The sequence below is a fragment of the Dinoponera quadriceps genome, unplaced genomic scaffold (assembly GCF_001313825.1).
Source record: "Dinoponera quadriceps isolate SergipeBrazil2010 unplaced genomic scaffold, ASM131382v1 scaffold5021, whole genome shotgun sequence".
NCBI lineage: Eukaryota > Metazoa > Arthropoda > Insecta > Hymenoptera > Formicidae > Dinoponera > Dinoponera quadriceps.
The window spans coordinates 355,962-378,923 of NW_014560366.1; the positions used below are offsets into that span (position 1 = coordinate 355,962).

At 41.1% G+C, this 22,962-nt stretch overlaps 4 protein-coding genes across 11 annotated transcripts; 3 read left to right on the forward strand and 1 right to left on the reverse strand.

Annotated features, from left to right (window-relative positions):
• The first annotated feature begins 88 nt into the window (after positions 1 to 88).
• On the forward strand, positions 89 to 4,763 carry LOC106750747 (protein Skeletor, isoforms B/C). Its single transcript, XM_014631283.1, has 12 exons — positions 89 to 602; positions 1,189 to 1,408; positions 1,525 to 1,633; positions 1,773 to 2,011; positions 2,090 to 2,370; positions 2,685 to 2,821; positions 3,010 to 3,145; positions 3,236 to 3,434; positions 3,531 to 3,631; positions 3,905 to 4,159; positions 4,274 to 4,381; positions 4,516 to 4,763. The coding sequence occupies exons 1-12, from the start codon at positions 530 to 532 to the stop codon at positions 4,704 to 4,706; spliced, it is 2,049 nt and encodes a 682-aa protein (XP_014486769.1). The 5' UTR covers positions 89 to 529; the 3' UTR covers positions 4,707 to 4,763.
• A 1,251-nt stretch (positions 4,764 to 6,014) lies between these two features.
• Positions 6,015 to 11,396, reverse strand: LOC106750799 (protein fem-1 homolog A). 8 transcript variants are annotated; one of them, XM_014631386.1, is made up of 10 exons: positions 11,292 to 11,389; positions 10,638 to 10,686; positions 10,022 to 10,512; positions 9,219 to 9,527; positions 8,677 to 9,040; positions 8,558 to 8,618; positions 8,292 to 8,474; positions 7,921 to 8,169; positions 7,602 to 7,727; positions 6,015 to 7,524 (listed from the first exon to the last, which is right to left on the reverse strand). In XM_014631386.1, the coding sequence occupies exons 3-10, from the start codon at positions 10,455 to 10,457 to the stop codon at positions 7,303 to 7,305; spliced, it is 1,950 nt and encodes a 649-aa protein (XP_014486872.1). In that variant the 5' UTR covers positions 10,458 to 10,512; positions 10,638 to 10,686; positions 11,292 to 11,389; the 3' UTR covers positions 6,015 to 7,302. The 8 variants fall into 8 exon arrangements, with proteins under 8 accessions (XP_014486872.1, XP_014486869.1, XP_014486876.1 ...); XM_014631383.1 differs by lacking the exon at positions 10,638 to 10,686 and having other exon boundaries at positions 11,292 to 11,396; XM_014631390.1 differs by lacking the exon at positions 10,638 to 10,686 and having other exon boundaries at positions 10,022 to 10,502; positions 11,292 to 11,390.
• A 2,005-nt stretch (positions 11,397 to 13,401) lies between these two features.
• LOC106750755 (sulfotransferase family cytosolic 1B member 1-like) lies at positions 13,402 to 15,948 on the forward strand. Its single transcript, XM_014631291.1, has 7 exons — positions 13,402 to 13,692; positions 13,798 to 14,001; positions 14,318 to 14,414; positions 14,501 to 14,657; positions 14,759 to 14,879; positions 15,122 to 15,216; positions 15,309 to 15,948. Coding segments are annotated over exons 1-7 (990 nt in total). The 5' UTR covers positions 13,402 to 13,691; the 3' UTR covers positions 15,624 to 15,948.
• Positions 15,949 to 17,396: 1,448 nt separating this feature from the next.
• Positions 17,397 to 21,180, forward strand: LOC106750809 (DDB1- and CUL4-associated factor 10). The gene is made up of 7 exons (XM_014631402.1): positions 17,397 to 17,721; positions 17,832 to 18,351; positions 18,496 to 18,609; positions 18,701 to 18,898; positions 18,995 to 19,166; positions 19,267 to 19,482; positions 19,795 to 21,180. The coding sequence occupies exons 2-7, from the start codon at positions 18,146 to 18,148 to the stop codon at positions 20,959 to 20,961; spliced, it is 2,073 nt and encodes a 690-aa protein (XP_014486888.1). The 5' UTR covers positions 17,397 to 17,721; positions 17,832 to 18,145; the 3' UTR covers positions 20,962 to 21,180.
• The last annotated feature ends 1,782 nt before the right edge of the window (positions 21,181 to 22,962 follow it).

The window sequence follows — 22,962 nt, forward strand, 5'->3', positions numbered from 1 at the left end:
CCTCGGCGGCGAATTGGATTCCAGCGACGTGACCGCGCGACTGGATTCGTCTCACGGAGACGTCGATCGGTTCCCCCGTAGCGCAACACGAGCGAGCGTGCACTTTCTCTTCGGGGAATGTGCGAGTGTAGTGGTTGTGCGTTAATCGCGAAGGCCGATTCGGCGGCTTTCTATTCGCATTTCCGCTCGCTTCCGCCATTCGACCGACTGCGTCAGAGTGCAGCATCGGAGAATTCGCAGCGAACGGGTTCACGGGTAATAGAGAGTGAGAAAAAGTCGATAGCCGAAGATATCGAGGGGAATCGTATCACCGTTAGCCGCCATTGTCGTTACCGTATTGTGCGGGACCACATCGGGACTCGTTCACGGCTCTCTCTCGGGTCTGACTCGCCTGATTATGAGCGCCGGATCGTGACAGTTCCTCGCGATAACTCAGAACTGATCTCTCTCGTTCGATCTTCGTTCCCCGTTCTGTGATCTAATCGTCTTCTCGTACGTTACCGGGCTCTCAAGGAGGAAAGATGAAGCGATGGCAGGTGTCATGAGAACGAGGCGAACGAGCGTTCTTGTGACGTTTCTAGGATGCTTGCTGCTCCCCGGCGGTAATTATCGATTTTAACGACCGATTTTATCGGAGGTAAGCGACGGTTTGCGGAAAGGAGAGGAAAATTCGCGAAGCCGCGGGGATCGAACCGATCGAGCGCCGAAGACACGTCGCCTCACCCAGCGTCGACGTCTCCGACGAATACGTGTCAGCCTCCGTATGAGCGACAAGAATTTAAAGTAGTTGGTCGGTCAAAATATTTTCTTAGGAATTTTTCTCAATTTCAGCCGCAATTGATGGAAATATTATTTACATGCCTGTTAGAAAACGATCGACCATTCGGAAGCTGAAATATTTGCAACTGAAGATAACGCTTCTTATATGTGTTCCTTGAGATTCTATTTTTAACTTTTATTTTTAACTTCTCTTAAACCACATTTAAGATTTTAATGAATAATCACTGTGATATTAAGGACCGGTGTAGAGACACTGGAAGAAATTTCCGAATTTTTTGACTATTTTGTTTTAAAGTTATGAGCCATAGGAAATTTATAAAAACATCCGCAATATATATATTTATATTCCGATAATATAAATTATAATAAAATATGAGTAATAATATAAAATTGAAACGATATTAATAGCTTACACACAAGAGGATAATGGCGAGTACAAAGGGAAATATCTGGGAAAGTTGAATCCATATCATCATCAAGTCTCCGGTGACGTCTGGGCCGTGGACCAGTACACTTTACTGCTAACATCCTTCAATTACGATGGCAATGGAGCTGACACGTTTTTCTGGGCGGGACCGTCCAACAGACCAGGGCCTCAAGGGTTTATCGTTCCCGATGAGTGGGGCAAGTAAGCTACACTTCTGTCGACAACTTTCTCGCGTTTCTATGCAAGCGAACCAAGCACTAAATTTCGAGAGATTTCTCTCGCTCAGCGTCATAATAATAGCTTGTTTTTTTTTTCAGGACGAATATATTGTTACGGTACTTCAACAAGGATTTCACGTTGACTTTGCCGGATAATAAAAAAATAACGGACATCAAGTGGTTCGCGGTGTACGACTTGTCGAGTCAGGTAAACTTCGTGAGCTGTGCGACGCGTGAAATTATTATCTCGCGCTAAATGTATTTGCAACGGGTAATCTTGTAATAAGCAGTTTAACGTGCACACGGTCGATTTAAATAGTCGTCCGGAATATTCCTCTACTTTTCAGAATACTTTCGGCGACGTTTACATCCCGGAAGAATTCGATCCGCCCGCACCTCAGAAGATATCGCAGTTGAGTAGAAGATCTCACAACATTTCGTCGGAATCCATCGTGATTTTAGACTCGAAAACCATCAGTATACCGCAATTTATCTACGACGGACAAGGTGTGGACGCGCATTTCTGGGTCGGTCTTGGCCCACAGCCGTCTAGCAAAGGCCAGACAGTGCCCGATGAATACGGATAGTAAGGGACAAATAATAACTGCAATTCCACAGAAAATCCTACGTTCTAAATCCTCAGGAAGTGATCTCTCCGTTTCAGCATGGATTCTCTTAGGGCGTACAACAATGAGGACATCACATTGGAGTTGCCCGGCGATATGACTGTCTTCAACATCGATTGGCTAAGCGTCTTCGACCTGAAAACTAAATCGAACTACGGTTCCGTCATCATACCGGACGGGCTTAATGTACCGCCGTCGTTGATCAAAGTCATTAAGCAAACGCAGTCTCTTCCGAATTGCGTTCAAATGCACAAACGCTACCAAGTCGCCTGGGAAATCTTCGGGCCGCAGATCACCATCCAATTGGCGGGCCAAGTCGGTACGTGTACTCGATGAACCGCGTCTCATTTGAAGAGGTTTTAAGGTGAAGTGAGAATTCCATGAAACTTACACCACGTATATATTGAAATATAATTTAACTATCCGTGCGTTTAGCAAATATTTGGTAATCTCAGAATTGAGATATTTTCAACTCAAGTTGACACTTTTTACACGTGTTCCTTGAGATTTAGCGTTTAATGCGTCATCGTGTTCGCTGGATAAGTAGTCAATCCTTACATTTGCCAAGTTGGATAACTCGAATTTCTGCTGTGCTACGCATACCTCAATTGACACGTGTCTTAATATTTCCAGATGAAGACGAATACATGGCGTTCGGCTTGTCCGGCGCGGAGGATTCCAGCCGCATGGAAGGTGCGGACGTAGCCGTCGCGTACATGGACGGCGCCCGCGGATACGCCACGGATTATAACATTACGGCAAAAGCACCGGTACGTATAACGCAATTGTTCAAGTTTAATTATTCAGGATTTTTAATTAGATTAAAAAAAGGTTTTTAACTTAAAAAATTTTGAATATTAAAAGCAGATTATATTATTCCATTTGAAACTAAATTCCACGGAAAAAGAAGAGAAACGCAACGTATTAATAAGTGTCTTTCGTGATTACACGACAACAGTGTGGGAGAGTTCTCGGCCAGTACAAAGGCGTTTGCAGAGACGAGCTTCTCGGCGGTCTGGACAGCAACCAGCTCTACACCGCTGTGCGGGAAAATGGCATCAACATCATCACGTACAGACGTACGCTCATTTCATGTGAGTGACGATGATGAATACAGCAGTCGCGTGTTACGCGTAGATCGTGCTCGTTAAGACACGAATCGTCCAAATTCCACCTTTGCGTAGCCGATCCCGGTGACAAGGATTTCCCCACGGATAAATCAGTCTACGTGGTCTGGGCTTTAGGCAGACTCGACAAAACCAACAACGAGCCCAGCTTCCACGATTTGTACCCGAGGAGCGACGTGGTGCTGGAGTTGGGTCGCAAAGAGCCGGAGAATACTTGCATCGACTTCACGGAGAGTAATGATAAATTTTATCAGAGGTAGAGATGATGTTCGGCAGTGGTTCGACCGAATGGCGAAGCGTTCATCCCTAATCTCGTCTGGCGAAACTGACCGCAGCATTGCTTTCTTTGCAGAGAACCTTGGCAGAAGGCAGAGATATTCGACAGAAGCGTTAGAACCTTCAGAGCGACTATCGGACCTTCCGGAGGTAAAAGAGGGTATCAGGGGATTACAGGTATATAAATTAGGACGCGCCTTAATCTCTATAAAAGAATCTCTATAATAAACAGGCTAATTTTTAAAATACAAATTATTTAGAAAAAACTTTTTATTCATTTATTTTTCTAAAGCTGATTCACTATTTTCTTACTTTTTCGAGAACAAAACTCACTTTTCTCATTACTTTTGGCAGTTAAACTGCTGCTCCCATGTTTAACACTCCGAACTCCATTGATCATTTTGTTTTTCCTCCTTTCCCGGAGAAGACTCAACGAAACTTACCTCACAGGTGCGCCGTCGGTGGGTCTTGCGTGGTACATCGAGGGTACGCTGATACCCGAATTATACCTCCGCCGAGGTTTGACGTACAGTTTTCGCGTTCACGGCGGCAACAATCCGCACAGTGCGGAGCTATATCATCCGTTAATAATAACCGACGAGCCTCACGGTGGATACGACACGCTGAGCGATCTCGCGCAAAGCAAGATCAGAGTGTTGGCTGGTGTGGAGCTGACCAGAAGAGGCCGGCCACGACCCACCGCAGGTTCGTGTAGATTCGAGCTTCAATTTATACGTTATTCCATGTAGAGTCACGTTATACCACTTATAGATCAATTTAATATTCTTCCTGCTCAATTAATCGCGCTATTTTTTCCAGTGGGGCCGCTTTGCCTGAGCAAGCACAACGGTCGAGACAGAAGACTGGACGACAATTTCCCATCGTTCAAGAAATTCAATCGGACCCTCGTGCAAACTTGCGAGTTAGGTAATGTTATATACTTTCATTCGTGTGGACACCCGTCGATCCGTTAAGCGAATGAATGGTGACCACGACTTCGTCGATCTTAAATTCATAATTCGCGTCGAGAGTCCGAGCTATTTACCTTCTTTCATGTGCAGGGGAAGCCGGTACCCTGGTTATAAGTCCGAACTCAACATGGCCCGACCTGGTTTACTATCACTCATTCACGCAAGCGAACATGGGATGGAAGATTCACGTAGTCGATTCTTACACGAGAAACGGCGCGATCGCGTATGAATTATCACTTCTCATTGCGATCGCGACCACCGTGTTTTCCCGTCTACTGTAAAAATAGATGTAAGATGTAACAAGATATTTGCAGTTCCAAATATATTTTTTTTACACACATAAAGATCTGATGTAAACAAATGAACGTTATTATTTACCTATTGAGAGTTACCAACTTTTTTTTTCACTCATTTATTCGAAATTGAATAAGGAATCGAAATATGTTAACATTATTGTCGTAACTGATTGAGAAGTACATGTAATTTCTAATCGTTTATAACTTTTATGAATTTGTTTAAACAAATTACATGCTACGTAGAACTATGTTTTGTTTTAATAAGATAATAAAATAATATCAAAATTCTCCCATTTTCATCAAAAAATACACGCAAATGATTTACTAACAGCGCGCCGCGTCCTGTTCGCGCCGCTGCGCGTCGATGTAATAAAAATGCTATACCGATGCGACGACGAAGGAGGATAAATCGCGCTATGCGCCGCTTCTTATTGGGAAAATCGAGAAACCAGCGCGATGAGTTCCATGGGTTACGTGCGTTGGACATTTTCATTATAAGAGGGATAATTTTAAATCGCAACTGAAAATATTCCCTTGCTCTCAATTGTCGTGAAAGTGTTCAACTTGCTTTCTCTATTTCGTGCTTTTTTTTATCTAGAAGAAAACGATCGAGCAAATAAAAAGATAGAAGAATATCAGGGACATTGTTATATCGTTGCAATATCTTTTTATTCCGTACATCGTTAAGTGGCCTAATAGAATAATGTGAGCATATAAAAAGAATGTACGTTAGATATGTGGTATGCGATGTGAGCTGTGTTTGTTGCTGAAACAGTGAAAAAATTGATATATAACGCAAAAGTACTCTTAGTATTTATGTGCTTAAGTAAACAATCCAGTTTTACTTAAGTATGATACGATATAATAATAATAATTTCAAACCAGTAAAATCATCAGGATTAAACGCTTTCGCACTTTAGGAATTGTAAATTTCTACACGCGGATCATATCGAGATGTACAATAGTGCATCATCCGCCTGTTATATATTTGTATCGTGTCGCATGTTTTTATCAAGTCATGTTTTAAACGATCAATATTATTAATTAGAAATATATACAACAAATCATAGTGTCATAAAAGACACGTTTTGTAATCATGTATTTTTTATGCGACACGAGACGTGTGCTTTGATAGCCTGGAATTTATGGATCCTTGTGTAAAATTTATCGGTGTTTCGCTATTTGTTCTTATTAGCATGAAATGGAAACCTCATTAACATTTTTTATCAATTTGCGTTACTAAATAAAGCGCGCTGAGAGAGAGAGAGAGAGAGAGAGAGAGAGCGGAAAGTATGAAGAAAGCACAAGTATCGACTTTTATTATAATCTAGACGACGTCTCTGTGCAAAGATTCGCTCTGTACTACTTTGTTCCTTACATTATCAGAATTCATTTTTTTTATAGCACCGCAATAGTTTTAACATTGCCTTTCTCAAAACCAGCATTGTGTGATTCACTAGTGGCTTTAATTGATTAATCATTAATTTATTATTTTATTGTAAATTTATTAAAATATTAATAAAATTTGCGAAACAACTACAAAAATACACTTAAAAGTACGTAGACCAGATACAAGTAGGGGATTAAGATAAAAAAATAAATTAAATTTAGCAAAGAGAACTTGTGAAAGAGAAACTTTAATTAACGCTATACTAATTTCACATCCTCCTGTTACATGGTGTTTTTTTTTCTTTTTATGCACCTTTGCTTATTTTCTTTCTGAGACAAGTAATCTCACATTGCTGGTTATGGCAATGTTTAAACGCGAATTATCTTTAGCGTTAATAACGATATTCTTCAAATCTTGCTCGGTAGACACCAGAAAATCGTTTACCAACATTACCTCGCTGCGTAAACAGTATCTCAATAACTATACACAATTTTTCACAATTTCCCATTTATCGCCTGTTTAACATATTTCCACGAGCGAAAAGGGATTGCCCTACGATAAGCATATCAAAATCGAGCTCAGCATCTAGAGGAGCTAGGAAGACCCGAACATCTTTTATTTTTCTTCTTCTTCATAGACAACGATAGTGTGCGTAACACTTCATTAGTCAAGTCACGCGAGTTTTATCGTACAGAGGTATGAAAACGATATTTTACATATTGCAGAGTATCTAACTGAGAAAGTTTGCAGAAGAAGAATCTTCTTTTTTTTTTCGCTCAGTCTTTTCAGTTTGATACCTTAAGCCTGTCCGCCGCTGCATTTACAACTTAGATCATAATTTAACAGGAATTTTAGCATTCTAAACATAGATACTTTCTTCAATTAAAATCCCGATATTAGTATAAATCTCACTATTTTATGTTACGTATGCCTCACCTATGGACTTACTTACAATTAGTACTAATCAATTACAAATATTAGTAATTAGCATAACGTACATCATATCACTATACATTCATAATTCCTTCGATATTGTCACACATACATTTTGGGATTACGATAAATTACATTATACGACTGTTCTCAATGCGCACCAAAACGTTCGTATTTGAAAATATATTATTATTATTATTATTATTGTTGTTGTTGTTGTTGTTGTTTTTATTGTTGTTATTATCATGTCCAATAATGTCATTCCTTATGGAGTTCTAGAAAATGATGTAGCGTAACAGGCAAATCCGTGCCGCGAATTCCATATTTATAAATAGCCTGAGCGGCGTGACACTGAAGGCTAATGTAGCTAACAAGATTCACCGTGTTCAAAGGGTTGCAAGACAACAGTCGCGCTGGAGTATCGCCCGCTCTATTTGGTGTATCTAAATGCGCCCCGTAATCCAATAGCAATTTCACGAGCTGGACAAATATTTCACGTGAGTTCCAGATGCTCGAATAAAATCCGATTCTGAACGACACGTTAAGAAAATACTTACGTGGTTATCGAAATTGCAGCCTCTACTCGCTATGTGTAAAGGCGTCGAGCGTAAGATATTCTTCGCATCAACGTACGCTCCACATTCCAAGAGCAATTTAGCGACATCCAGGCGTGGAAAGATCGTCTGAAAATATTCGATTCTTTTTTTTTATCGCGCATCATTACGTAAGATAAAAATGATCCAAAAATCGCTCAATACATTCAGAACGAGTGAGAAATGGCTTATAGATGTGTTTGCGTGCGATACTCGGTATGATATACGCCTCATGGTAATTCACCTCAGGTTAACACACACATAAGCGGAGATTCGAACTTACATGTATATCGTCCGCAGGATTAAAATAATTCGAATTGACCGTATTTAAGCTAGAAACGCACAAATGAAGCAGCGTATCCCCCGTGTAAACGGATCTCGGGTTTTTCTTCACTAAATCACGGACTAGTTGGTGCATCAGATCCTTCTCGTCCTCGGATCTCGCTGTTTCCACCAACAAGTAGATGAGATGCGTCACGCACTTCAGGATACGCTCGTAACAGTCCTTTTGTCTCTTGTGCACGGGACGTTTCTGTAACAATACCGACACGGTCTGTCTAATCACAACGACCGACAATGCGCATGAATCAGACGCGTGATTAATCCGCCACAATCGTGAATCAAAAATCAAGCGTACAATCTGCAGGAACTCACCTCCAACAGCTCTCTAGCTTCCGTTAATTGGCCGGAGAGCAATTTGAAGATCGCTACGACATCTCGAAATTTTGGCTCCTGTGTGTCTTGATTACGATCCACCACTTCCAACGTTTTCTCATTTAGATCTACCATCAGCCTTAGGAGGACTTGCGCGGCGAAGCAGGTATCGGTGTACAAAATCTGCATGTGAACATTAACTCGAGTCAGATTTTCGACTTTTCACTTGGAAAAATTGTATACAAATATTTGTACACTTCACATACCGAATCCTTCTCGACTCTGATCTCTAACGCTCGCCGCCACAAGTCTATGCAGTTTTGATACCTAAAACGGACAGGATGAGGAGTGCAATCAAGCGACTGTCGGCTTTTCGGATGCTTACCTGAGCGCGTCCGCATAAGTCGCACCCCGGAACATCAGATGGAAGAGCGTATCCTTGTGATGCGGGCCTAATACCCTCTCGCATATGAGTAAACTTTGTATTCTAATTGCGTCCAGGTCGAGCGCAACGGCATTCAGTTCTTCGAGAGTCGCGAACTCCCTGGCGTTTCTGTAAGCCTCGCATTTCGGTAGCACAGGCCTTTTCGGCAAAGGTGCTCCGTCGACCGAGTTGGCGATTCTGATCGCCATCGCTCTCCGCCAATACCGTAACGCCGTATGGGTGTCATTATGCTCATCCAAAAATGTAGACCCCATCAATTCGTTCGCGTCCGCCAGTTTTTCCGGCGAATACGCTACCGTGTCCACTGGAAGTCATTAGTATTCGTCATGATGTTGATCAGGTAAACAGGGAGAGCGTAGGATAATAAAACAATTATATTTGATATATTAACACATAAAAAAAAAATAATTGCCTTATATCGCAAGAAATAAAAGCAAACGGAAGATATGTCGTATTCTTATTTACGACTGAATTATTCTCACCTAAGTATTCGAATATATGAATGGCTCCTTTAAGGCAGGCAGTCTGAAGAGCATCGTCATTATATCTAGACTTAAGATGAGGATTCGCATTGTGTTCTAAGAGAAGTTTAGTAGTCTCGAGCCTATGCTCCTGAATGGCGTAATGTAAGGCAGTTTTGTTTTGAATATCCGTCGCATTCACATCGGCGCCGTGTTGCAAGAGATAAGTGCATAATTCTACACTTTGTACAGAATTTATCAAACACGTCCCGCCGTTGTAATTCGCTTTTAGTATATCGGCGCCGTGTTCCACTAGATAAGAGACGATATCTGCAAAAAATATCATTTATAGTTCAAATACAAAGTAACGTTCATATCTGCGATCGTACCGTGATATTTGGCAAATATACATCTTTGTCAGATTAATGTCGGTTATCTTCTAAGTTAATGATCGACAGAAGTTTCAATGGGCAATATCACGAGCGATCGGAATTGTGATAGCTATTAAACATCGGAAAGGAATAAATTGATGGCGCAATTGAGTCTTGGCACATCAATCTGACCTAGACCTACATATGATTATATCCCAGCAAGCATAATGACGTGTGAATGACATTAGTGACTTTATTCATACTGATCGTTATGTTTGTCGGGATTCTCATTTCAACTTAACTTAATCATGCCATGATCCTACTATAAAGCCATTTTATGCTTTTAATGTCTTCATGTTACAGAAATTACTTGCTGCAGTAACTGATCTTAATAGTAATCTAAATATATGATATATATATATATATATATATGTATATCCGAATATATATTACCCAAATGTGTCATGAAGCACGCAGATCTGACAGGAGTAGAACCGGAATCCGAAACTGCGTTGATCTCAGCTCCATGGGATATAAGGCATTTCATAACGGGAAGTTTTCCAGAAACAGCGGCGCACCACAACGGTGTGACACAATGAACGGACCTCTCGTCCGGCACTTCGTACTTCCCTCTCTGTTCGACGTTAGCACCGCACACGGTAATCAAATAATCCACAATCTCCACATTGCCCCTCTTACAGGCGATGAACAGCGGAGCACAACCGTCCTTCGTACGGGACACTATTTCTGTCCGCACCTTCTTATACTTCTCCAGGCGATTCCTGAGGGAGTAAGTCAGCTGTGCCCCGGGCGCCACATATTTGCACTCGTGTATGAGATCGTTGAATATTTGATCCATGGAATCTTCTCTGTAACCACTAATCCACATCGCCTGCTATCCGAGGTAACTCAGGCTCGAGTATGGCTCCTCCTGCTTCATAAAACTGGAAAGAAGTTCGCTCGGTCATTCAGTCGTCTCCCGAATGACACACGATGCAAGGACACACGTCGAGTCAGCATTGATAATTCACAACAATGGCACTGCTCGTGAAATAATAAGTACACTTACGTGCGAGATACGATAATAGAGGAGTAAGAAGCTCCGATATCTGCCGATGCTGGCAATTAACAGACGAAACCGAGAAAGAACGGGATGCATAAGGGGACCGCGTGAGGCAGAAGACTGTGTGATAAATGTACGAGGAGGAGGAAGAAGTGTAACACACGTATGCGATATGTATACATACACACGAGAAATACGGATTTGACATTTACGGCATCCTCACTCCTTCGTTCTCCTCGGGGAAACGGTGTGTATCGTAAAACTTTGATGAACACTCTCAAGGATAAGGAATCACATCGCGCACATAAGTGAGTGCGCGCGTGGCGCACGTCAAATACTCACGTACTTCGCTCGCGATACCGCACACGTCTGATACTCGAGACACGTCCGATCGCACGGTACGTGTGTCAGGCTGAATCGGTTGTATTATTAGCGTGTGTGTGTTCGTGTGTATGTATGTATGATGTGTGTGTATATATATATACACATATATATATATATATATATACAGCGGAGCGAGAATGAGAGATTAACCTCCAAGGGTGCCTATCTCGCGCACGGTTGCTCGCGCGCGCGCGAGCGCAACGGCCGTGTTCACTTTCGGCAAGAGAGCGTGTGCACATACACACTCGAACGGCCGTGAACGTATTGCGAACTTACTCGCAGCGAACCAGCTCAAGCAGCGAACGCAACAGCAAACGCGCGTACGCATCGGTAATTTTCAGCGCATTGTAAATGACAGACGGCAATCAATAAACCACGTGATTCAGACGGTCACGTGAGAGAGCCGCGCGCGCGCTCGCGTACGCGCGACCCGCTCTTAATTCGATTCTTGATTCCAGCCGAAAGTGCGAGTCTCGCGTTGTTCGCGCGTCGCTCGTACGGGGCCGTCCGTGGAAGGATAACGAGCGTGTAATTGAGTAAAGAATGCGATGAAATGAGGCACGCCATGGGTAATGTAACGCGAAAACGGTTCCGCTCGGCTTTTCTACCTGTCGTAACACAGGTCTGCTTTTCTCGGACGCGCGCTGTATTTTTTGTATTTGAAGTAAAGGGAATATATGTCAGAGATTTCATGCAAGGAAGAGAGAAAAGTTGCAAAGAAAGTACCGAGCACACAAATAGAATGGACGTGTGGAATTATTGCGAGCATACGAGAACAGGGGCTAGAATAAAGTAAACTGACTTAAACCTGTTCGGTGACTTTAGACCTGTTTCTCAACCTCTCAAATCAAGTAGTACTTTTACTCTAACTCAAAGTATGTTTTTATATTTTTTAAATACTCACCGTAACACAGTGATACCTTAATTTGTAGATGAATTGACGAATATAAATAAATTGTTTCAAATTTAAGAGTATTTATGCTAGAATTATGTAAACTTCTTTTTTATTTAAAAAACTTGGTGTTTTAAATTTCGATCTTTTTGTCCAGCAAGTATTTTCTGAAATTAAAATCCTGACATTCGCAATATTACAAGATATTTTATTTATACAAGAAATATCCAATTATACGAGAGACATATTACATTGTACATATATACATACAGTCAATTATATCTCCATTTCCATTAAGTATTTGCCAAAAAGTGTTGGAACAAGCATTTCACTTAAATCAAATAAATATTACTTGAACGTAGCACATTTTTTCCTCTAGCGTATCAATCAAACGCGTGCTCTTTCCTGATGCACGGCGCAAATTTGCAAGCTTCGCTTCAGAAATTTAGATTTAAATTAAAATTTAAATAAAATTTAAATCTAAATTCAAATGGTTGACTCTAATCAGTCCTTGTAACGCAACAAATATACCCTATTCCATATCGAGATTGAAATGCGCCATCGTGCTACGTAGCATGTATTTAAGAACGAAAGACTAAAGCCAACTAATGCGCTAACTCATTATATTACCGTTCAATATTACATTGTTCGGTCGAATGCAGCATCCCGACACAGATGCAACGGATTTGAAAGCTGCGAATATCGACTTCCGATAAGAAATGCAGACGGCAACTTTCTCCGAAAGTGAAACCTTCGACAGCGAGAAAGCTAACAACATCGTAATAATTTTATACAAGGAAAATTCTGCTTGTATTTCGTACGCTGCATCCATCTTATGTTCTCTTTAACCTCTTTTGTTACAATAATATGAAATCGGTATATGTGTGTTTAATTTATTTATTTCAACACTGTAACAATTTTACTCAGTAAACACCAACTAACATTACATCAATGTTGGATAATTTCTCACTCAACAATGTAAACACAATATAACATGCGTTGTAAGCAACGGTTACATTGTCGAGTGGGAAATTACATGTTGTAATATTGGTTAGTGTTTACTGGATTATCCGTAATCATGTATTTAGCTCTTAATGTCATGCTGAGAAACTCAGTTAAAATCCATCTTAAAACATTATACCATTCAATCAAGGTGAATCGTGAGAATTAATTAATTTGCTTAATTTGTCCTCCGAGTTAGCACCGCATCTTTCAAGGGATAATTAAATATTTGGATTTGTTCCATGAATGTTTCGTGAATATTTCAGTTCACTTCTTCATGATAAGAAACGACCTGAAACTTTTCAGTTTCAGTTTCAATTTTCAGTTTCAGCTCACGTTCAAAGACAAATCCACGAAAGACGCGGCGCTAACTCGGAAGCTAAATTAAACATTCTTCCACATCGCGAAGATTAAAAATATCAAAATTAATTTGCTATTTGTGTTTTTAAGACGTCTAAAAGACATCTTAAATCCCGATTTTAGACATTTCTGCCGTCCGAGTAGATATTTGTGCAGATTCGAACAAATTTACTCGTGTAATGGATACGAAAGTATGAAAGTTATCGGAAATACGGAACAACAAGACCGGTGAAAAGTGACCGGCAAGTGCGCCGATGCACCATGGAATATAAAGAGAGTCGGGAATGCAGTCATTTCTCGTCAAGTCGCGCCCATGACAACATCACCGAGTGTGTAAGTGCACATCTGCTTTCTACCAGCGTTGCGCTTGCGTTTCAACGTTCGAACAGTATAATTATAATCGTACGATCGAGTCGAAAGCAAGTGAGTATTAAATAGTATTATTCTCATTATCCGGTATTTTCCTCATGCCTCTTTCCTAGTGGTTCGTCAGCCGCGAGACTCATTATCATCGACTTCCTCTTACAGTGGACAAAGAACCGATCGTATTCTCGTATTTGGAGAATGAAACGAAAGAAAAGTTAGATGAGATGTACGGTGTCAATCCTGCCTTCCTCCGAGTGCAACCGAGCCGCTGCTTATTGCCACCGCAATTTGTCTTCTACGCGCAAAAGATACGCGACCTGAAGGTGTACGAGGATGATGTTTGGATGGTCTCGTTTCCTCGGACTGGTAAAAACACTTTTCCTTAAACAGACGTAACTGTAGAAACCTTAACGCTTACACTATCCGGCTAATTTCGGACCAAGTAAGCAAGAAACATTAAATCAATCTCTTAAAACATATACAAATGATATTGTGTTATTTATATATTCAATATCCTCATAAATAGTTCATAAAATTATTCCTACTTCAATTATGAAAATCGTCAGCCGTATATGGCTGGCGTGACGGTCTAAATATTAAAACTCGCAGGTGATTTCATACGTTTAGGTCTTTCTTAAAAAATACTGTTGCTTTTTCATTTAATTTGATGAGGTTTTCTTAGGCAGCCATTGGATGCAGGAAATGGTGTGGTGTATCGGGAATGAGTTCGATTACGAGAAAAGTCGCACACATTTTCTCGAACGGTGTCCTCTGCTCGAGTAAGTCAATTCGTAATTTATCAACTTAATAGATAAACAATTTAACAATACATTAGCAATATATCCTTTTCTTCCCATTTTGGCAGAAGTTCAGCTATCTGGATTGGCGAGCAGTTTAAAATTCCTTTAACGAAATTAGGCGATCCACTTGAGTACGTGGCAAAAATGCCGAGACCGCGATATATTAAAACGCACTTACCTTGGGCCTTATTGCCACAAGAACTTAGCGAGAAAAAGCCAAAGGTGAGAACGCGATATTGTATCAATAGAGAGGCGCATTATACGCACATCTCTTTCTCTCTACACGTCAACGTCTCACCTAATAACATATCGACACTTTACAGATAATTTACGGCGCGAGAAATCCAAAGGACACGTGCGTCAGTTTTTATCACTACTGCAGAACATTTCACAATATGCAAGGAAGCTTCGACGAGTTTGCGGAGTTAATGCTGCGAGATAATAGTGCGTGAAATGATACACTGTTGGTTTGGCAGAAGATCATGGTAGATTTATTTTTTTCGGCGCAGAGTGCAAAATACCTATATATCATCTCTATTTTTATTACACGCATAATTTTCCAATATATTCCCTACAAAATCTTAATAAATCCCGCCTGATGAACTTCTCATACAAGCTAACATTACTTATATAAATATCAAATTAAAAATCAACAAATTAAATTTAAGAAACAATATATTGCTTAGTTCCCATGGCTCCCTTTTGGAAGCATGTTTTGCCATTTTGGAAGATGAGAGATCAAGAAAACATCTTATTCCTTATGTACGAAAAAATGAAACGGGTAAGATGGAAAGTGTATTCATCTTTTGGTCTTTCGCGGAGTTGATATTTACAATAGATATCTTTTGCTGAAATGTGTATTATACTTTGTAGGATCAAGCTGGGGCAATTAAGAAGACGGCAACGTTTTTAGGCAAGAACGTGACGGATGAACAAATCGTCGAACTGTGCGAACACCTGAAATTTTCGAAGATGGCCACGAACCCGTCGGTGAACTTGGAAAAATTGCTGTCGGATGAGGCGCGACAGGAAGATCCAAATTACAAGTTTATCAGGAAAGGCAAAGTCGGGGACTGGATAAACTATATGTCGAAGGATCTGTCACAGCGTTTCGATGAATGGACCGAGGAGCATTTGCGCGGGACCGGCCTGCAGTTTCACACGGATCTTGTTGGTGACGAAGAATAAATGAATCATGCGAAACTGCAATACTACCCAGTAAGCAGGAAATATTAAATCAATCTTTCGAAATAATGATAAAGACGTCTTTAAGGCGTCTTAAAGACATTTTAAAGACACTTTGAAGTCGACCTACTTACGGACGACTTTAAAACGTCTTAAAGATATCTTAAAGTCATCTTACATCCCGGTTTTACGTTTAATGCTATCGGGGTAAGCATGTAATGCGAGCAATAATACATTTACCGTAATCTAGTAATGGTATTTTATATTCTGTTGGTAATATTTGTTACGTAGAGTAATTGAAATTAAGGCTCTTCGGTTCTCGCTACTGACTGTCCTTTGATGACATTAGAAACGAGAAATCGTATGGCAAAATATATTATATATGAAAATAAGAGAATATATGCACAAAATGACACTCATGATCGATTCGGTACACTTGTAAAACTATCCAAACGCTTTCCTTCAACCTCAACAATTAATAAATAACCGAAAATTAATGCAACGTGCAACTTACATTTTTGCAACCTATCCTTTCTCAAGTTTTTTGTCACGTTAATTTTACGGCTATTTATCGATCGTTCAGGTTAAAGGAAAGTGTCCGGACATTTTGACAAGTGTGCTGAATCGATCACGAGTGCTATTTTGCGCGTGTATTGTTTTATCTCCACTTGTTTCATATTGTAATATATTTTGGCGTGCGATTTCTCGTTTCTGACGTCATCGAACAAGGACAACCAAAGCGGAGGACCAGGAATCTTAATAGTATTTTATTCAGCCATTATTTGTCATACTATAGTTATTCTGTGTGAATATTTTAAACGCAAGTATGAGATATTGCAGAAAAACATCGATTTTACGAGATATTTACCGGTAAAATGGCCATAATTATGCAAGAAGGATCCAACCCACAAAATTATGATTTTTTAGATTTTGTTACCAACAGGTAGTCTATGTGTCTTTCTATATAATACAAAAAGATCCAAACCTTATGCGCCTAATTATTCAAAAAATAGTTTTTATATTCTACTAGCTGTGCCATTTGTTTACTAGCTGAATCTTTTTTTATTTATTTTCTTAAGGATTAAGTCTGTCAATGAGTACCCTTAAAGAGAAAAAAAAAACGGACATGCTTAAACAATTGTGAGAAACTTCAGTGCTACTTATATTTTTTAAATTATGCAAATAATTATGTATTAATTATCAAATTTTCACCTTCATTTTTTTCGAAAAGTACTCCGTATGGGTTGCACCTTTCTTACGTAAGTACAGCCGAATAAGCTACGAATGTACGAGGCGTAAAACTGTAAGATACGTTTTCCATGATAGGTTTTTCAATTATTATATCGTTAACCCGATAACACATAATTTTATTATCTTTACGCTCAATCCTCCTTAACCAGTTAACTGTTTTTGACGAGTATACTCGTCATGAAAAAAGTACAAGATTTTAACCTTAAATTGCCGTACCTTAAATTGCCGCCAAAATGTTGTACTTTTTTCATGACGAGTATACTCAGTCAAAAACAGTTAACTAGTTAAACACGTAACAACCGGGGGGAAATATAAGGAAGACGATGGAAAGTTACGACGCAATGTCATTTCTGTATGATAAATATTTAATAACATTTAATAAACAGAAAGAAAGAAAGAATAAATGACGACGAAACAGGCCTGAGAATGCTTCCGGAGGGACTTTTATTTGGCACCTGTCTCAGTACCGAGTATAATGCAATCGTATCTCGTGTATTCGCGCGATTAGTACGATACACATGTAACTTTGCGGAACGACGGATCCTTCGGCGGGCTCGCAGAGTTGACATTACCCAGGCGTGAAAATTCCCTTCTTACCTTCTCACGTCCGATACCTTCCGGCACTTGCTCGCGTATTCTAGAACACACGCGCGTGTGAAAACACTCGCTCTTGACGCGCGTACCGTACGCATACACGGCTGTTCGCGTTACGACGGCGATGTCAACGTGAGCGAGAGAGAGACGGCTCGGGATGCGGGGATCCACGAAGATGGCGCTGATTTGTGTTGTGTCAGATTTTTAAAATTGATTTGAACCTTATCGAGTTTTGACACGACGTGGGATCCGGCTCGTAAGTCATCATTGCATTTGCAAACACGGCGATCCCGGTCGAAACGTCCGCAAGCGAGTCGTGCTGCGGCGGAGGGGCGCACCAATAGTCACGTGTAATGTCGTGCACAGGTAGCGTTCTGCACTTAACCTAGTCATGTTGAACCTTGAACCGTCATCGCGTACGTGAAGTTCACGGGAACCCCGTGAGATATTGCACGAGGAGAAGCAGGAAAGGATCCTCCGTTGAATTTGTGACTGAACGAAGAGTCGCCGGAGGCGAGCCACGTCGATCGAGAAGTGATATCGCGTGGCCGATCGTGCGATCGTCGTGAAAAAACCCGACGCTGATCGCTGGCTTCGTCGCTGCCAGATCTGCCCGTCGTTCGCAAACTGGTGACGATCAAGGTTCGATTGGATGCCGATAAAATTCACACCTGGCTGAGATGCCGAAGATAAGGATCAAGCAGACGCCGAACAGCCTGTGGTTGAGGCAACGCGAGCTGGGTGTCAAGTTCCCCCTCGGTCACAGTGACCATTTCCATAAGACTCTTTATTCCTCCATGCAGCCCGTAACCTCGTGGGACCACGGGGACAACTTGACCGCCGCCAGGCACGGCGGTGTGTTTAATCTGGAATATTCACCGGACGGGTTAGTAACGATAAATATCTATGTAAGTGTACATCCCAAAGCAGCCTTGTGTGTGTTCATGGTGTACGCTCTATGTATATATGAATGATTATTTTGAATCTTTAAATTAAGTCCGTGTTTTTCAATACTTGATGAATATTCCAGGTCCCTCTTATTAGCGGCATGTGAGAAGAAAAGTATTTTAATGTTTGACCCATTATGTAGAAGATTGATTCACGCTATAGACAATGCCCATAATGACTGCGTCAATTGCGTAAGGTTTGTAAAAGCCCAGCCTTGCGAGGATTTCTTTATTAGCTGTATGAAAAAGAAAGTAGATACGTAACGTAACATTGTCTGTGAATGTTAGGTTCCTGGATCAACGTATGTTCGCGACCTGTTCGGATGACAGTACAGTAGCTTTGTGGGACGCTAGGAACTTGAAACAGAGGATAAGAACCCTTCAGGGGCATTCTAATTGGGTCAAGAACATAGAATATAGTCCAAAAGATAGCCTATTATTGACCAGTGGATTTGATGGTAGCATATACACTTGGGATATTAATAGGTCGGTATTGCTCAATATTTCGGTATGACAGATGATCTTTTTTACGCGTGTATATGTGTGTATACGATCGTCTAATTGTTGCAATATGTCCCGCAGCTTTACAGAGGATAACTTTGTGTACAATCGTGTGTTTCATACAAATGGACTAATGCGAACGAGACTTAGTCCTGACGCTAGTAAAATGTTAATATGCACTACTTCGGGATATCTAATTATAATACATAATCTTAAGCTCAGTACGCTTTCTCAGGATTTGGCAGGATTCAAGGTATAGCCGGGCAATTCAATATATAATTATCATCTACACAAACTTGTGATGGTCTCTTTTTTCAATTTTATCCTGAATAAACGTTATCACATTCTTGCAGCCAAATATGTATAGGCTAATGCAGTTGTCTCAAACCACCATACCAGTTGCTGCGAGTTTTACTCATCTGTTTGCTCACTCCCGTACTCACAATAGAGTCGAGTTCCTCACCGATTTTCCCGTGGGTGACGACGCCGAGGTAATATCCAGTCTTCAAGTTCACCCACAGGGATGGTGCGCCCTGTCCAGAAACGTCAGCAACGGAGAGAAGTCCGAGGTTTGATATTTCGCGCGTTTAATCAAGAAGTCGCATTGGCTGCGTTTACCAAGCTGCTCTTGCTGAACGCAGCCGATAGATCTGTTCTTTTCCACTGAACTGGCACTAACTTGCACTAGCTCTTCCTTCCACCGAGTCTTAACTGTACATTTGCCTCTTTTTATACAAGTTCAATGAATACATTTTTGTCAGAATTTTTAATTTCTGTAAATGCACGTAAATAGTGTACTAGTGGTACTTCAGTGAAAAAGAACAGACCTGACATCGCCGCGATATCTCCCTCGTTTCATCGTCACGTTCTCTCCCTCGCAGTGGACCTGCATCCACGACATACAGGAACGCGACGCGACCACCAACAGTATGGAGCAGACGAAGGAGAGCGAGGAGTCCGCTCCGCAGTTCAACGAGCTGACGGTGGAGGAATTCGAGGACTTTCAACAGCCGCAACCGTCGCGTTCGGGCATCACGTCTTCTTTCGTGATCGAGAGCGCAAATCGTGCCAGAGTGGTGCACACCGTGTCGGATGTAAGGTCGAATTCGTTCGTGTCCACGGACGCCGCCTCGTCGGTCAGGCCGCCGCGGACAAGTTGGCAGGTAACGCCGCGCAGGAACCTGCGCTCGCAGTCGAGGAGTCCGCGCCCGGACCGGAACGTCGTGCGGACGAACTTCGATATGGTCGAGGTGAGCGCCGCCGCGGGTACCGCTGCCGACACGAGGGTGAACGCGATTCACAACGAGGAGAGGGCGGAGGATCAGTACATGGACGAGAACAACGAGAACCCGACGGGCGCGTCGACCGACGAGAGGGACCGGGATTACCGGTCCCCGCGGCCGAACTCTCAGCTGAACGACCTGCGGCGGCGTAACGTGATCGACAACTTCGCCAGCGGCAACGTCGAGCTGCACGTAAGCTCGACCGACGTGTGGGAGGCGCTTGTGGCGATTCGAGAGGCCAGGTTGCGGAGGGAACGCGAGAGGGAGTTTTACCCCGCCGCCGACAGGAGGGACTGGCTTCCCAGGGCGAACAACGGCGTGAGCGTGAACATACCGCGCTCGTCCCACACGGTCGTGATAATCGGCGACAGGACCCGGGTGCAGAATCAGAACCGGCAGAATCTGCAGACCATGTACGCCATACCGAGGAATCATAAGATACATCAGAACACACCCAGATTGACGCATTACATCGAGGAGCCCAACGTCGGTTCCGGCTACATCAAGGAACTCTGCTTCTCCGCTGACGGTAGATTGATATGCTCGCCGTTCGGCTACGGGGTACGGTTGCTGGCGTTCTCCAGCGATTGCACCGAGTTGTCCAACTGTGTACCGCCCGCCAACGAGTCCGTACAGCTCCACGAGCTGGCGACCAGCGTCAGTCATTCCGACATTGTGGTTAGCACCAAGTTCTCCCCCAGGCATTGCCTGCTCGTGTCCGGCTGCCTCAGTGGCAAAATTGTCTGGCATCAGCCGGTGGTTTAGCTAAATTGATAATTCACCATAGGCAATGTTGTTTTTTTTTTTTTTTTTTATCAATCGGTCTCTTAATAAATAGGTAGACACGTTTGCCGCTTTTGTGCAAGAACAAATCGTCGTAGAGGATTACGCTGACTGTGCGGAGTGAATCTTCGTCTTTTTCTCTCTCTCTCTCTCTCTCTCTCTCTCCCTCTCTCTTTCTATCTCTCTCTCTCTTTCTTTCTTTTTTTCTTTCTTTCTTTCTTTCTTTCTTTCTTTCTTTCTTTCTTTTTTTCCTTCCTTCCTTCCTTCCTTTTTCTTTCTCATTATTGTCATTTTTACCCGATACGTGTCTTTTTAATGAATGTTATTCGATATATCATCTCTATACGGCTCCACATTTTCTACTATTATACACTCTGTGTTGATGATATATGTGTATTACGAGTGAAATTCCACGGGATTTATTTTGCGTCTACGTATATTCCTGAGGGAAAGACGAGAGAATGGCCAAGAGAACTATTATGTCTCGATTGCACTTTAACAAGTCCTGCAACGCGTATCATGTGCAAAATATGATATACACTTATACGCACGCATGTGATATAATTAATAAAACTAACTGACATTTGTGTAATGTCATTATCTTTTCTCGCTAATTAATAAAATAATACGATCTAAACTGCGCGTATGGTGGTACCGCTTACAATAGACGGAAGTGTATTAATGCGCCGCCACGAATGTATTGACAATGTAACCTATTCTATGGTATTGTTTTTATACCGTGTATTTTATCCGAAGCAAGTTATTTTTTTATAATTTATTTTCGGATTATGATCGATCGTATTATTAATACCAATCTCGAATTATTATTATCAATCGTATAAAGAAATAAAAACATTTATTTTTTCAATAAAGACGATTGTGTTTTTTCAGATGAAATGTTTTTGAAGACAATGGCACGCGTTAGAAATCGTAACGTAACGCATATTCCACATTGCGGGCACAAGTGAAATAAACGTTTAATCAGGTGTTCGCGTTAATTTTCGTCACGTATAATTGAACGCAGTGTGTCACATGTGTCAATATAATCCGTTTTTCGATTTATATAAATAATATTATATTAGTTGTATACGCGTTTTATACGAAGAAAAAGATAATGTCCGTTTTTAATGAATGTTATGCATATCTTTTTTATGATATTTTATACAGCGTTATAATGCATCTCTTTTACAACAACAGAATTTTTTGCTGTCGTGAAATATTTCTCATTTAGAGACAAATTTCTTAAGTCGATCAAGAAGTCAAATTTCAGAAATTCATAAAATGAATGATATATTAAGAGCCGTGTGAATTCTTTTTATCAGTTTGAGCTCGTTTTTTTGATTAGTAAAAGTATTAAGGAGATTAAGTTTTCTCACCTGTCCTCATCAGTTAGCGTTTCTCCGAGATTTGATTTTTAAATGTTTTCAATTTTAGAAGGATTGTTTTACCTTTCGACGAGAAATATCACAATATGCGCCGAATATCCTATATCGTCTCCCATACACATACGTATATTAGGTTAATTCACACGAGACATGATCAGTGGTTGATTCTTTTGTACAAATTCGGGTTGTACATGAATATCTAATATTCTTTTCTTGTGATTGCACTTTTGTTTGTCATATTAAGATCGGTGTTCTCACTCTTGTCAGTAACCTCTTGTAGTAGCAAAATTCCAGTCTACCCGTAAAAAAATCGTCGAAATAATAGTAGAAAATGCGGAACATCCTCCTATTGCTTGAAATACCTGCTCCTGCTATATCTGTCGAATATTACTTTCTGTCGGGAACACACATGCGCGTCTCAAGAATAGATTTAATATATTTCCGATAAAAATTGCCAACTATCTTGTAACGCGTTATACATGATAATTTATTGACATATAATATATCTGATATTATCGCATTATAATAGGAGACATTTTTATTATGAACAAGTCTGAAAACGATTTCAGATCAAATAATCAAACTCAGAGTTATATAT